The sequence below is a fragment of the Cydia strobilella genome, chromosome 23, assembly GCF_947568885.1.
Source record: "Cydia strobilella chromosome 23, ilCydStro3.1, whole genome shotgun sequence".
Taxonomy (NCBI): Eukaryota; Metazoa; Arthropoda; class Insecta; order Lepidoptera; family Tortricidae; genus Cydia; species Cydia strobilella.
The window spans coordinates 6979478-6996448 of NC_086063.1; the positions used below are offsets into that span (position 1 = coordinate 6979478).

Genomic DNA, 16971 nt, shown 5'->3' on the forward strand with positions numbered 1-16971 from the left:
ACTGCAAAACTTTTCAAATACTGTCAACCAGCCTCAAATCGAACACAATAAAATCCAAAAACTCGTCGTTTTTAGGGTTCCGTACCCAAAGGGTAGAAACGGGACCCTATTATTAAGACTCCGCTGTCCGTCTGTCCGTCTGTCTGTCTGTCTGTCTGTCACCAGGCTGTATCTCATGAACCGTGATAGCTATACAGTTGAAATTTTCACAGATGATGCATTTCTGTTGCCGCTATAACAACAAATACTAAAAAGTACGGAACCCTCGGTGCGCGAGTCCGACTCGCACTTGGCCGGTTTTTGGAGAATCGCATAGGTAGTTTAAACATTTAAAGAAATTTTAGCTAAAGATGTGATGAACCTTCTCAAGAATCATTACTTGTCTCTTAGTGTGCCGCTGTGAATATATTATATATTTAATTCAATTTTTTAATAAGTTTCTAAAAATATATGCCGAAGAAATTCTGCTTCCTCTTTTAATTTCTGATTTTCTTACCTCTCCATTTGATTTAACAAGTTAGGTATAAACATCACAAACCTCGAGGTTCACTGGTTGGTCCGAGATCTAGACTCGCCAACGTTCGCTCAACCAATAACAACACGGACAGATCGCTTGCGTTGTCTCGCTGACATATTGTGTTGCTTTGTACATGCGTAGAGGCAATTGTTGCCAGCTTTGTACAAAACTAGATTACGAAATTGACAGGAGATATATACAGCTATTGACGGCCACTATAGTATAGTGTGTAATTCCGAATCAATGTATAGGTATAATGTCGAATAATTTAAAAATCACCCATAATTCCAGCGTATCAGAGTACATTTTCGGAATCAAAGCCCAAGTCTGAGAAGACTAGCGCCACAGGGCGGACACGCTATACATCAAAAATCACTCGCGTTTCCATGTGTGGGCGGCACGTCCGTACACGCGTCATGCGTCATAGTGTGAGTAAGTCGCTTAAAAATAGTACTGAGAGCACGCCAGAAGTCCGCCAGATTTCTGCGCGTGGCCGTTCTGTATGATAATACTATTACTTATTCTGTGCTAGCGCGGACGATTGTCCAAACAGTAAAAATGAGTAAACTTACCACAGTGATAGGATAGGCGGGGTTGATGATGGTGTAGAGGAGAATGTGATTCGGCCGCGCCGGCGGCTCCCGTTTGCGGCGGGGCTCGCCCGCCATATAATTGTTGCCATTACTCTGTAAATAAAGGAAATAGTGTTATTGTATCAGTTACAAAAAAGGAACAGCTTGAGACTAAATGCAGTAAGAGCTGTAAAGTTGCTGCAGGTGTAGCTCCAGAAGATGATCCTCGGAACGGATCAAAACATGTCTAGCAATAATCGACTATACACGCGAGTAATTTAAATTTTTACTAAAATAATTTCAAGAGAAAGCTCTTGCATTGTTTTTAATACAAATACAATTGCCTAGAATAATTATATTTTTGAAAATATTTAAATAATAAACGTTATGCAGGCATTCCAATTACAAACAAGATATTGTCTATGACAAAGACAATCAGGGGTCCGTATGCAAATGTAAGTAAGTAAGTAAACACTTTATTGTACGAAAAAGAAAGGAATCATGTTTGAAGAGAAGGGCCAACCGCCGTAGAAATCATCAGTTTTAGGAATCGCAAAGAGATATAAAACTTGATTTGAGTGGTTTAAGCCCTAAGTGGTTTAGTATTTTGGGTGTTGCAACTCCAAAGAGCCGCATGCTGCTCGCGAGTACTGAGCGGCCGGCAAACGGCCGTCAATCTGCTGTCGCGGGGCGAGGTAATTCGAGTCGGGGCGGGGCGGTGCGTGGCCGTTCTTTTACTATTAATTATTCTGTGCCCCAGGTCTATGTCTTAGCGAATCACGCTTATTAAAATATCTAAGTAAACTAGCAGTAATGGTAACGTCAGAGATATATCAAATCAGAAATATCATCGTTTTCAAAATAGAATGCCACTCAAGATATTTATACTTTCACAACAATAACTAAGCGCCGTTTACGTCACATGTTACGTTTAGTCACACATTCTATTACAAGCAGGATATATTATGTCAACGTACACGGTGAGCCATCGTTTAATTTAATACACGCGAATATTACAATCGTTGACCCCATTGATACTAGACGCTATTGCGACACAATAAGAAAAATAAATTCAGATAACATTTAAATAAACAGGTAATTAGAGATTAAAATTGAGATACGCGCACTCGTCTGACTAAACATTTATCATATATTAATATGTTGTGTATTAAGCTGATTCCGAATCGTAAGAATATAATATATTGTAACCTGTGGTCCAATGCCGAAAGGTTTGCCGAAACGATTTGCCTCCTCCTTTTTAGTACGGACGGCTAAGGAATGGAATGCGCTCCCGCCATCTGTATTCCCTGATCAATATGCCCTCGGTCTCTTTAAAACAAGAGTGAATAGGCTGTTACTGAACCGGTGAGCTCCATCTTAGGCCCTGTCTTCGCTTTCCATCAGGTGTGACTAGGGCCAATCGCCGATCAGTTTATAAAATAAAAAAAAACCTAACCTTCGGCCAAAACATAGATTTTAATCCGAAACCAGCCGAAACTTCGGTGGGACACTAATAAAAATGTTGAACGAATAAATGTGACCTAGAGCAAAGCTATGATATGATAATATAATTGAATCGTAATAAAGTAGCTTCTAACTGGTTATCGTTAGAAGGCCATTGAAAGGTCGACATCAAACAAATTTAGTTTTGCTGCTAAATAATTTATCTATAAGACGAATATTGAAGTATAGGCAACAATTTGAGCAGGTATTCTTAGTGTTTCGTCATTAGATATGAAAATGTTGCGCCACAATAAGGTATTAGATAATAATGTCAACAGTCGATAAATATTTTATCAGTTATCATACTTTTTGAATGAATGAATAATAATTACCTACGCAAAAGATAACACAATTGTTAAGAAACTGTGTTAAATGGAGCTTTCACAATATTGCAACTTGAAGGTTTTTATCAATTTAAATAACAAAATCAGTAAATTGGCCTATCTAATATTAGATGTCAACGTAAAAAAAAATTGGAAGAATCATTACACCATCAGATGTTTAACTATAGTACTTTTTAGATGAACTAAAAAAATTAATCAAAATTAACGTTTCATATGAAAAACTATGCATACAATTCACGTGTTTACGTGAAATATTTCATTTCCATGAAACCTGAAAGCCGTATCGTGACATGTATTCCGTCATAGAGAAAATAATATCATTTAAACATGCCGTGTACATTTTAATTGCCTAAAGCGTGCATGGGGCACTTATGATTTACTGCTTTCTCTGAGTAAACATTTATTAATATACCCATTGCGAGGAGTCCCAATTATAGTCGCGAAAACTCAAATTGGATTGTCTCAAAGGAATTTAAACTTTGTTTCGAGGTAATAAAGATTCAAATCATCAGGAAATATTAAAACTGGACTTTCAAAAGCGCCTTGGTTTTTTGCCATTAAACTTAATTTCAACTTTATTAGGATCTCTTAAAGTCGTTTTTGTAATTGAGCTGTGTGATATAGGACCATTCGGATCGCGTTCATTCTTTGCATGTCGGATGTAGTTTTAATGTTCAGATTTAAATTTTTATGCTCCTAATTTGCACACGTTGCAAATTCGACTTTGCTGTAAAATACATAAGACAAAGGAAAGGTGCTGACATTTTATTAGTCGATTTTCTGCAATATTTCACAGATGTGTATCTTTTTCTAAGAAAGCAACCATCAGGGTAGACAGTGTCTTAGAACAGAAAATGATTGAATTATTCGTATTAGAAATGATTCAGAGTTCCACGAAGGAATGGAATATTTGATGTTATTATTGGATTGTACATAACAAGCAATTTGTAAGATTATATACCTAAATAACCGCCCACTGATGTGTTAAATTGTCGGACCGCTTACGAAGCTAAAATGCAATGCATAAGACATGTAATGGTTATTCGCACTAGTTATCACCAAGTTGTTACCTGTGGTAACAACTGGGAATTTAGTTCTCACCTGTCCCAGTGGTAACTACTAGTAATAATATTCATAATCCATACTAATATTATAAATGCGAAAGTGTGTCTGTCTGTCTGTCTGTTACCTCTTCACGCTTAAACCGCTGAACCGATTTATTTGAAATTTGGTATAGAGATAGTTTGAGTCCCGGGGAAGGACATAGGGTAGTTTTTATCCCAGAAATCATACTTTAAGGGGGTGAAAAGGGGGGTGGAAGTTTGTATGGGGAATCGATAAAATGCAGATTGGATAAAAAAATAAGCTACCCAAATTACTAACTCCACGCAAACGAAGTCGCGGGCAAAAGCTAGTAAGAGTATAAATAACAAAGTTACCTACTCGTCCTCTCCTGTATGTTCTGCTGCTATAAAACATCCCAACAAAATCAGGCCACAATCACATCACACTAATACATTTACAGTATTTATTTGTTCAGCGATTTGTTTAAAATTGAAACTGGTTGTTTTTTCTAATAAGCGAATAATTTCGCAAACACTTAACAGTAGTAAAAATGCTTTAAAACAATTAACTCGCCTGCTTACTATTTTAAGAGCGATTCAAAAGCTTTAACACTGGAAGCGCATTGTATTTAAAACATAATATATTATCTTGATATAACGTGCTCCTTGCACCAATATATTTAGTGCCACCGTGAATCATTCAGACCAAATAAATCACAACAATATTTTCGAAATTTGAATGCGCATCCTCTCTACTATTAAGATATTAATATTGTATATACCCGTCTTCGCCACAATGAACGTACGTAGAACACTGATTTAAACTTTCACGATTTTTACTCATTATTATTCACAACGACGGGATTTAATCGCGTGAAATAAGTTTACACGATTACGTACTTATTTTACGCGATTAAGTCCCGTCGTTGTGAATAATTAAATATAGTACGTACGAGTCTGCGCGGAAAGAGAAGAGACAGACTCTAAAAATAACTTTTAAATGTACATATGTAGAAGTATTTTTTTTATTAGACACTGGCAGCTTTTTTTAACACACATGTACTTGTAGACACTCAAAAATGATAACGCGGCTGAAATACGCGGAAACAACCCGTATACTGAACAAGCTCGAATTGAGTACTTTTATACGTACCGTAGGCGTAGGCTTACGCGAATCAAATAGATATGGTGAAATCGGCGCTTATTGGATGAGTTTTTTTTTTGACGTGATAACGTCTTTTAAATAAATCGATGAACACCGGTAGCATGCACGAAAAAGTGTCACGTTGTAGACAGATCTCCATGGTAACGTTACGGCCTTTTCATCAATGTTTTCTTATGACGTTATCACGCAAAATTATCATCCGTAAACCGACTTTACAGACAGCCATATTTTTGTAATAGCGGCAAGAGCCCTTAATTCAATGACTCTTAAGTTTATGAACGCTCGTAGGCCCAGAGGTGTCACATGTGCATTGCCAACCTTTTCTAGGTGAGCATTAGCTATTGAGAATCTAAGAAACAAGCCTGACCAGTAATATTTGATTATTGTCAAGAGGGCGCTGTTTATTCTTATGTATAGGGTGACAGTTCAGTATAGTAATCATGGAGACTGTATAAAGGAGCCAAATCTCTATGTATGAAAAGTGTCCATCAAAAAACAGTAATTAGGCGGCGCCACCATACACCGAAATACTACCAAAAACAACCTACGTAATTTAATCGGGTTATTTGTTGCCTTATATGGTTCATGTTATACTCATGTCCCAGAGCCTAACTAGCGCCACCGGAGAGATTAGGAACTATTATTTAAAGCTTAACGCGGTCACTTTTACAACAATTCTGCCATAAGAGATTGCGATCCTTTCTACAGGTATACCATCCATAATAGTAATAAAAAAATAGTTTCAGTGCAATTCCGCAACTTGGCGCTTGAGCGTGGTGATTCCTGGTTAGGCTTTAAATCCTTGGGTAATATCCGTATGTATAGGTGTTCACATTGTACTTTTTTTTAAATACATAATTCGATGTTGCCGGTCGTTTACGGGTGAGCGGAGCACACTACGTAAAACCAACAAATTAATCAACGCTAAATATGAGGCCGGCAGTTGTCATCGCATAGGGAACTGTCACTTTTTACACAAGCAAATAGGTATATATTAAGAAACAACACGACGACCAATGACAGTAGGAAAACCGATTAGAAATCTACAGTTAAGCGTGAGGCGGACTTAAGAAAAAAAATATTGTTTAAAATTGTGATGTTCGGAAACCTTGGAACGCGAGTCCGACTTGCATTTGGCCATTTTTTCGTTCATCTATGTAGTCTTAGTGCAGCAGCTGACATTCTATGGCTTCATAATCCTTCGTCCATTTAATTTTTACGAAGTCTCCCCCAGGAAGAAATAGGTCATAAAAATGCCGCTGTCTCGCGGTCCTAAAGTGTCTAAAATGTATAGTTTTGTGGTATTTGGCTGTAGAAAATACAAACACAAGACTACAGTTATATTTTTCTGTGACGTGGTACAGTAAACATGTTGTTTTCTGGCCCGGGTGACTGTAAAACGACTAGAACACATATATATTTCGAGGTTCCTTTGTTCTGTCGCGGCATTTGCCAAGTAAGACCTAAAATATAACTACAGTTTGTCGGTACCAAAAAAAGAGAGCCGCAATTCTATAGACAGATATTTAAACAATCATTCGGTATTAATTCATAAAACTTGGTTTAAATATCAATATGGTGATACAATAAGATAATTGTTATGAAATAAAATAATGTAGTTTCGAATATGCCGAAGCAGTACTTACCTAAAAAGCCGGCCAAGTGCGAGTCGGACTCGCGTTCCAAGAGTTCCGTACATTACACATTTTTTAACAACGTATTTTTTTTACGCGCACGCTGTACTTCACATTTCTAATAGGTTTTCCTGTCATCTATAAGTAAAGAACTTCAAAAGTTCTGTCTGTCGGTCCGTCTGTCACAGCCTATTTTCTCTGAAACTACTGGACCAATTAAGTTGAAATTTGGTACAAATATGACCTGTTTGTGACCCAAAGACGGACATGTAACGTAAACAAATGAATTTTAAACATGGGGGCCACGTTTGGGGGGTAAATGAAAAAATAAACAAATAAAGTTTTTCAAACTAAATCGTGTTACATATCAAATGAAAGAGCTCATTGTTAGAATCTCAAATATTTTTTTTGTAATTTTAAAATAAATAGTTTAGAAGTTATTCAAGAAAATAGTCAAAACATTACCATTCCTCCCCCTCTCCTTTATCTTCGAAACTACTGGGCCTAAAATTAAAAAAAAGATACACAAAATAGTTCTTTACCTATAGACGGCAGGAAAAGCTATTAGAAATGTGCAGTCAAGCGTGAGTCGGACTTAATTATTTAGTTTTGATCCGACCCCTACGGGTTTTTTAAAGACATTTCATTCACGTTACACATAAAAAAATACATTGTTAAAAATTGTGTAATGTACGGAACCCTTAGAACGCGAGTCCGACTCGCACTTGGCCGGTTTTTATTTTTATTTCTAAAACACCTACCTAAGATATGTCTAAAGCACTAATAATAGGCACAGCGCGCATAATACAACCTGTCAGCACTAAAATAAACAACTAAGCAATTAGTGACTTAATACTGACATTAATTTTACTACACGCATGTTTCAAAATGCTTTATGTGGCATCTAATGGTCTAATACACTTCGGTACTATAAATAAAGAAGTACAAAACAGACATAAAGACAGTAGAGTGTTAAACTTACTGTGCTTTTATCATTGAACTATTACTACATAAAATCGGCACAGAGGACCAGTATTTTGCGCGATGAGTTGATGTTGTTTTGACAACAAACCATAGAAGCGGAGCGTGAATCTCGCGACCTAAACACGTAAGCGCCATGCATTTTACGGCGCTTACGACGTTTTGGTAGCGTGGTACAGGTTACGACAATTTCATTGTTTGGTATGGCTTCACTATAGTAATAATAACTCAATGTGGTAATTGTAGAGAATGTTAAAATAAATTTTGCGTCGACACCGTTTTTTTCCAGTCACAATTCCGGTCGCAGTGTCGTCGCCGTTACGACACTTTTACCAGAAATGGGGAAGTCGACTCAGACACATTTTGGTCACAAGGTGTCGTCGCCGCCGTGTCAAAGGACTGTCTCATTTCAAACATAGACAGAAAGAAACATACGAATGCCTTTTGGCATTAAGTCCGCCATTTGTACATTTTTCTTTGCTTGTGCAATAAAGTTTAAATAAATAAAAAAAAATACTATCTTTGTCTTACACTAGTACTAGCACCCAAAAGACAAGCATGAGTATAGTTTTTTTTGCGTGATTCACGCTCCGCTTCTCTGGTTTTATGCCAAAACGGCAGCAACTCATGGCGCAAAATACTGGTTCCCTGTGCCGTTTCTATACGCTAGTTAATTAGTTCAATGATTACCACAATATAATCCATTACCAGTACCAAGACTACATTGTAACGCCACCTCACTCATCGAGAACTCGAGTTACGGCGCCAATAATTCGCCATTCGATACGCATAATGTTCGCAGAATGGAGCACTTCGTTTATTGCCTAATAAATGCTGCAACTAGTGCCGTTGTGAAACTTAGGACATTCGAAGACCTACTTGACCTGTACAGTTAGGTACAAAAGTGAGGACATTCATGTGCACCAAAGTTAGATTTATGGCTCATTTAAAATTTCATCACAATTCACTATTTCTTTAATTCCCGTCAATTTATGTCTAACGATGGTGTCTTACAAACTGGCAAAAAGTACAATCTTGAATATTATTATAATAATATTAAACGAAACATGTATAGGCTCTAACTAAAAACGGCCTCATTAATACAAACTGCTTGATAACAATCACGCAAATATTAAAACAGTATCAACTTTAACGCATGCACTGTCGATTTTCTTCTAAATTAAGCATAAGACCAACTCCATGCTTTATACGTAATAAAGTACTCGAAACTCTTCAAATGGAATTCAATCTTGTTAGTATAAGAATAGAGTTGAATTTATATGGGCTAGTTATGTAGAAGATTGCCATAAGGCGCCAGTGAGGCGCGAAATTCAAATAAGGAACGATTTAAAGATGAGCTCTTAAGGGTAAGTTAGCTCGACGTATGGTTTAAAGTTACGGAATGGGTAGTAAATGTTTTGATTGCTTTGGAAGTTTAGTGTGGGATTCCAAAGTTATTTCAATTTGTGCTACGACCAATGTAATTCTAGATGGGACTGGAATATTTAGTTGGCTCATAGCATCGACCATTAAATCAAGTTTTGTCGTAAAATAATGAAAAGTAGTTATATTTATAGATAAACAACTAGGCCTGGGAAGTGGGAAGACAAAATATATGGAGCTGGCTTCCTAATCAAGGTTAACTTAGAGCCCGATATATCGCGGGGTTTTTGACATATATCATAAAAATCATTTATTTTGCATATTTTTTTCATGATATATGCTTCGTACACAGTTTTAGGTCTCTAATAGTCCACCATAAGTGAGTTTATTATTTAACATATAACCATAACACGGAGCGAGATCTGTGTGATTAAATTTTAGAAATAAACATATTTTTTAAACCATAACAAAGTGCTTTGTGCGCATTTTGCATGATATTAAATAATAAATTAAAATTAAATATTATAGGACATTCTTACACAGATTGCTTGCACAATACGCTAATTGACATGACTAAAACGAAGTGATAACACAATCCCAAAAAATAAACTATGAATAATCGATAGATTATTCTTCCGTTGGTAAGTACATGATACTCAGCTAACCGGAGACTCCAAAAACATCCCGTACATACCTAAAACAACAAACAGTTAATTTAGTCTTTAGTCAATCAGGCAGGCAGTTAAAAAGGCGTTACTTTGAGGAAAACAAAATAAGTTAAAAACAGAGAAACTAGGACAAGGACATTAAAAAAAAAAAAAATTCAGGCTTTCAATTATTGGCCCATGATACATATTATTATAAAATATATCCTAAAACTAAAAAAAAAAAACACAATTATGGCTGCGATGCAGTTTGCAACCCCGCAGTGTCAGGGAGCCGGCCGCGGAACCGCCGGAACTTGACACCCTTCGGCCAAAACTCCTCCTTAGTGTAGGTCGCTAGATGTTCAGTTGGAACGCTCACCACAAAGAATTGTGTCGAGAATTCACATTGTGTCGAGATTTCAACTTCACGACCCTCAGGACCAGGACGAATCCGGACTTGACTCGTACATACTTTACGATCTCACCAACACATTGGCATTAAGTCAAGGCTCTCTAAAGTTTTTGACTCGAGGACCGCAGTTGGATTGTATGAAATTTGGCACTATTCGCGGGTCAAATTAGCAGGCACAAAGTTATATAAGTAGTACTGTATGTACATATGTATTTTTCAACACTGTATATTGTACGTCGACTAAGAACACGATTCCCTTGCGGACTTCAGAAAAAATCTTTAATTCATAAACGTACCGTACATAAAGTCTGCATTCAATGTGTGCTTCAATTTTACGAGGACCATTTTATTGTGTGTGTGTAAAGTTTTATGTGTGTGTTAATGAGGTTTTTTACTGAGCTGGAAATATTTTATATGTTCGCAAATGAAACGAAACGTAACGTGAGGGTGTTAAGTAATTACACTTCTATAACAGGTTTCATGTTTTATTGATATTAATATAGATAAATGCATAACTAAAATGTTACTTACAATCATTTTATTTAAAGAAAAAATATACATACTTACGGCCAAACACTTTTAACCCATGTGAACTACCATTTCCTGCTTAAAACAATACTTTTCCTTTTAATAAAAATAAAAATTTCATTTCCTCTGTTTACGTAAAAAAATCCAGAAAAAAATACTTTTTCCCTCATCGCGTGAAACTAGGACCCAACAATATCTGCTATTCATTCGAAAGTGTCATAAAGAAGTTCTACCGTGTTCTCGTAACATATTGCTTCTGTGAAAGGCCTATAGTCTGTTTCTGATCCAATATTTTCTTTTACCAATTGATTGATGTTTTAGAAATGTTCAATTTATTGTTTTATTCTACTTACGGCTTATTTATCAAAACACTTTTTTTTTATCTCGATGTTCCTTTATTTTGTGTGTGTGTTTTTTATGTCGTAAGCATACTAGCTACCTAGCTAGCGTGGATCAGACCTTTTGACCGGCAATTTCAAATATCATCTAATTAATGTAGATACATAATTATCATTAGAGCTAGACGCTTCTGCTTATATACTCGTTTAATAAAATTCCTTGTCTAGAATAAACTTTACTATAATATATGTTAATAAGTTATACATACCCAAAATAATCGTATTCATTTTGAATAGGACTGTCCTCCCCTTAACTGGCAAAATTATTCGGAGCGAAAGTAATCTATGCATTATCCAGTCGTCGGCAAAAAATTTCGATAGATTACTTTAACTCGGAATATTCGTTGTAAATATGAATTGAGGACATAAGACTTATCGAAATATAATGTTGGTTATTATTATTACACAAAATCTTAACAAATTATACACTTAAACCTACCTCAAGAATCACTCTATTGATAGGTGAAAACCGCATGAAAATCCGTTAAGTCGTTTTTGAGTTTATCGCGAACATACATACACACAAACAGACAGACCCGGCGGGGGACTTTGTTTTATAAGGTGTTCTTATAATAAAACTAGTGGCCAAGTCGACGTGAAATTCGTATTTTAAACCAGTTCAATGATAAGCAATGTATACTTACTATTAACAAATAAATCCAGGAAATAATGAACTTTTATCACACAGAACCGACGAAACGGCCTGGACGTGGACGCAGTCCAATACGTTGGTCTGACCAGATCCGCACCGCTCTTGACTCCACAGTTCACATGGCTCTCCAGCTCTCCACACCGCCAAAGACAGAAACAGATGGAGAAAGATCGTAAGAGAGAAAGTGATACAAAAGGGAGGTCACGACCCTCAATATTGAGGAATACGACGCAAGGACGCGGATCACACCAAAAAGCTATAGCTACAGGTAGGATGTAGGGTTTAGTAGGTATTAGGTACGCTACTGCGCTTTAGCAAGCACACGTCACGCAAGCAATGTGTCGTCTCTCACAAGGACCTATATATTACAACGCTCACGTGCATGTCTACGCATACGCAGCCGGTGGGCACAGGCCTTAAAGACTTAAAATGAAAGGTATATTTAGAACAGGCCAGTTGTATAACAATGTCAAGCTAAATAATAAGGTTACATCCCACTTGGCGGATATTTAGATTCCGGCCCAGCCCGGAACTGAATTAGGAGGAACTAAATTAGATCGCGGGCCGAATAACATTCTCCATTTACCTACCGATGCTATCGTTGGTGATGTGTAGTGTAAGTCATAGGAGGAAGCAACAGCGGAAGCCGTTAATTTAGTTAAAGTAACATCCTGTCTAAGGAAGTCTTATTAAATACATCGAACCAAGCCATTATTCTCTTCTTCTTCTTTTCCTAGCCTTAATCCCATCATTTGGGGTCGGCTCTCCTAGTAATTCTTCGCCAGGACTATCTGTCCCGGGTCGTCTGGGCTGGTATTTTTGCCTTCTTTAAGTCCCTATTTATAGTGACCATCCATGTTTGTCGGGGTTTGGGGGAACCAAGCCATTATTCTGATAAACAAAAACAAGTATAAGCTATACAAGTATAAGTATACTTACGCTCAGAAAGCTTACGCTTCATATCACTACCTTCTTGGCACAAAGTAAATAGGGACAAGAAAAATAACTACATTGTTTTTATTCTAAGAACGCTGTTACGAGCTACATACATCTTAGCTGTGACTAAGTTGAATACGGAGGCTTTGTGAGCTTCTTAACCTTATTTATTGATTCAATCTGGGTCGGCAATGCGCTAACGTGTAAAGAGGAGGGCTGCTGCCTCCGCGAAACGCACGCACAGTTTACGCCCTCGCTCTCGCTACCTCCTGTGCCTAGTACCGCGCTCAGCAGCTAGTCGCCGAGTCACAATGATGAATATTCATACGCGCGCGTCTTATTGCGTTTGTTGAGCATCATAGTTAGTTGTTTGTTACAATTAATTCTGCTGTAACGGTTTTGTCGCACACTCCTTGTGTTGCTAATTTGAGATTTATTTGCCCTTTCATTTTAGTGGGCGTAATTGGCTTTATTCGACCGTTTCGCATAAAGTGAAATAAAAATAACATAATTAACTTTTTTTTTTTGTTTTTACTTTAAAGTTTGACTGTGTTAGTCATAGTAGGATAAACTGGGCTAATATGGGTCAAAATTCTTTTCGTTGTCTTGTATCCGGTCTCCATAAAATGTGACGGAGTGGAGCTTTTTGTATGGGGTGAAATTTAGTTTTTAATTTTTCTCAGGAGAATTATAATCTGCAGCTAGAAAGACATGCAATAGCAATCAACTTTTTTTATTTATTTGATAAAAGACAAAAATAGAAGCGTGACAAAGTGGTCAGAAACAAGACAACAAAAAGAATTTTGACCCATATAATTAACAAGGGAAACACAGGCGACATAGGCGGGACATGCTCGATTTCTGCCAGACTCCAAAACATGTAACAAAAACAAGTAAACGCACAAAATTTATTTAAATTAGAGCATTTTTGTGCGTTATTTAATATGTATTGGTCGAGCGAGTGAGAAACCAGATTATCTGGTCCAGATACAGTGATTCAATTTAAATTACAGGATTAATTATACTCTCTTAGTTAAGAAAATATTGTGTCTGTAAACCTTGCGCTATTAATTATAATACACATTTCATACAGGCAATGCCTGGCATGTTCAAACATTTCACTACATATATAATAGCTTTTTTACCTATACCTTGCTTATAATATCACCCTGGTAACCGAGTAAGGCAATAGAGGAGAAAATGAACGCATTAAAGCTTTGCGGCTGTCACTTGCATAGCCCTACGTGCATTGCCGCTCACTCCGCTCTAAACTATTGCAAAAATGCACGTTTTAATCTCTATAAGAAAAAATGGTACAGTAAGTTTATTATGTTTTTCTTTTAGTAAATCAAAACTGGCGTAAAAAAAGGCGAAACTGCAGATCATTACTTACTACTACTACTACTTAATGGCGCAGCGACCCAAAATGAGTCTTTGCCTCTGACACGAGTAAACGTCAGTTGTCCCGATCATGCGCAATCTCCCACCAGTTATCGGCTTGAAGATCGCGCAAGTCGGCTTCAACACCATCGGCCCATCGATACCTAGGACGCCCGATCGGCCTTCGCCCTACCGAGCGTCCCAGATATACCCTTTTAGCGCCGCGATCCTCAAACATTCTTAATACGTGGCCAAGCCAGCGGAGGCGGTGGGCTTTTGTCTCGCCGATAATATTGGGCGCAGCCACAAGGTTTTTCAATCTCGGATCTTCTGAACATTACTTATACACGTGATATTTATCTAAATGAAACAGTCTTGTTATATAAGTACTGACAGGAAAAGCACAGCCTAAACTGTGGAAGGTAGTACCTTAAAATTTAAAAACATATACTCGTGTTCTTGGAATCTAGTAGAAATAACATATTAAGTGAAATGAAATAGCCACAAAAATAAATTTCCCATAGGCCTTATCGTGAGGTCAGAAGCTGCCAAAAACTGCGTCCCCGACGCAACTTACGCTGTAACTCTGTTAACATCACTCGAGCAAACTACTCTGAAGTTGTAATTCGTGTAAAACTCATTTGTACTCGACGACACGACGGTATAAAGTTAAAAAGGGTCAGTCCACAGGGCTTGGGGCGGACAACAAAACACGACAATATATATACAAGACGGCTAGGGTTGTCAATCACTACGCCTTATAAAATAAATTCCTCCGTCGCGTCTGTCTGGTTGTATATTTGCGACAAACTCAAAAATTACTGATCTGATTTTCATGCGGTTTTCACCTCTCAATTCTTTTAGGTTTACGTGTACAATTTGTTAAGGTTTTGTGTAACCCGTGCGAAGCCAGGGCGGGTCGCTAGTATGTCACAAGATTGTAATGCACAACTCTACACATTTTGAAAAAACTAGAAAGGAGTTTAAATAAGTAATGTATCAGATCTGATTTTAGGAGTTCGTAAATAATGACAAACTAGGTGTATTTTCTTCAGACGCGTAATGCACACGGCTCGAGCTCCATTCGTAGGGCATCGCTAACGTTGCCTACTTTAAATGTATTTGAGCATAGCTCATAGCTCATACGGTTATTCTGAGTTAGCTGTTCCCGGCGCATGTAGTTTTTTCCATAAAGAATGAATTTTTCAAAAATTTTACTACACGTATGCATATGCCTGCAATTACGGCTACTTGGGCATCAACATTTTAAAACGAAACTTTATTATGTTTAATTAAGATTTCATCTCCAATAATCATAAATTTTCGCGAACTTTACCGTTCCGTTATAAAGTGCAGTGGCAACCCTACAGCCCTTAAGGCCGGACTCGAGTAATCCGTCTCCAACATTCTGATGGGATTAGTGACTTCCCTTATAGAGTACGAGGCACACATATTATTGAGGAACTGCGTTTTAGATGGGTATGTAAGATGTGTTACATAGTATATTAAAAATAAAATGTAAATTTAATTGGCCTATTTATTACTAATCTGCCCAATCCAACTGTCATTTTAGTAAAAAAACAGATATCAATGTAAATCTCACGATTTTTACTCATTATTATTCACAACGACGGGACTTCGGGTAAAATAAGTTTTAAATTTACCTCCGATATTGCGAGGACGGCGTTGTCCCCGTGGTCTCGGAGAAGACTGGCTAAAGTTGACATCAACATCTTCTAGGCGCGCGAGTTTTTTTTACTTATTTTACGGGATTAAGTCCCGTCGTTGTGAATAATAAAGATGACAAATGTTAAGCAAGTTTGAGCAAAACTGTAAGTAAAAGTACTTATCGGGTAGAACAACGCATAAAACTACCTGCCACCCTTTAATATTTAAAAAAACCGGACGAGTGCGAGTCGGACTCGCCCACCGAGGGTTCCGTACTTTTTAGTATTTGTTGTTATAGCGGCCACAGAAATAAATCATCTGTGGAAATTTCAATAATATTTAAAAAAAACCGGACGAGTGCGAGACGGACGCCCACCGAGGGTTCCGTACTTTTTAGTATTTGTTGTTATAGCGGCAACAGAAATAAATCATCTGTGAAAATTTCAACTGTCTAGCTACGGTTCATGAGATACAGCCTGGTGACAGACAGACGGACAGTGGTGTCTTAGTAATAGGGTCCCGTTTCTACCCTTTGGGTACGGAATCCTAAAATACGAGTTTAAATGTATATGTTACATTATCATCATTTTACATATATAAATTTACCTTTATTAAAATATACTTTTGATGTTTTGACGCGCTAAAACGATGTTAAGACTACGATTTTATCCGCTACTATTGACGCTGGCTATACTAGTGAGCATCAATTTGCCCCGCAGTAACAACATTTCCTGCTCTCCCCAAATCCCGTGTTCACGATTATCCGCACAATAGTGCCCTTATTGCCTTACCGGTGATCTATTAAGGACTACGGACTTTTGTTCGCGGACTGGCTTAATGCCGTTGGTCGTATAAATACTAAAGCCAGTTACGACAGGGCAAAGGATACAGGGGAAATTGATGAAAAAATTCTGCAATATTAAACTACTATCACTTTTCTACATAAATATATGTTCAAACAAAAGTTATTACTCCTCCTCCTGTAGACACTAGTTAGCAGATTGTATGCATCACTACATAGTATAAAAAAAAACCGGCCAAGTGCGAGTCGGACTCGCGCACGAAGGGTTCCGCACCATGACGCAAAAAATGGCATAAAAAATCACGTTTGTTGTATGGGAGCCCCACTTAAATATTTATTTTATTCTGTTTTTAGTATTTGTTGTTATAGCGGCAACAGAAATATA

At 37.3% G+C, this 16971-nt stretch overlaps 1 protein-coding gene across 2 annotated transcripts in view; it reads right to left on the bottom strand.

Moving 5' to 3' along the window:
• LOC134751883 (heterogeneous nuclear ribonucleoprotein L) overlaps positions 1–16971 on the bottom strand; it is a 599604-nt gene that overhangs the window by 431039 nt on the left and 151594 nt on the right. For both annotated transcript variants that reach the window (XM_063687427.1, XM_063687428.1), the window contains exon 2: positions 1090–1203. In XM_063687427.1, the coding sequence (XP_063543497.1) occupies positions 1090–1203 (114 nt within the window). The remainder of the gene's footprint in view (positions 1–1089; positions 1204–16971) is intronic.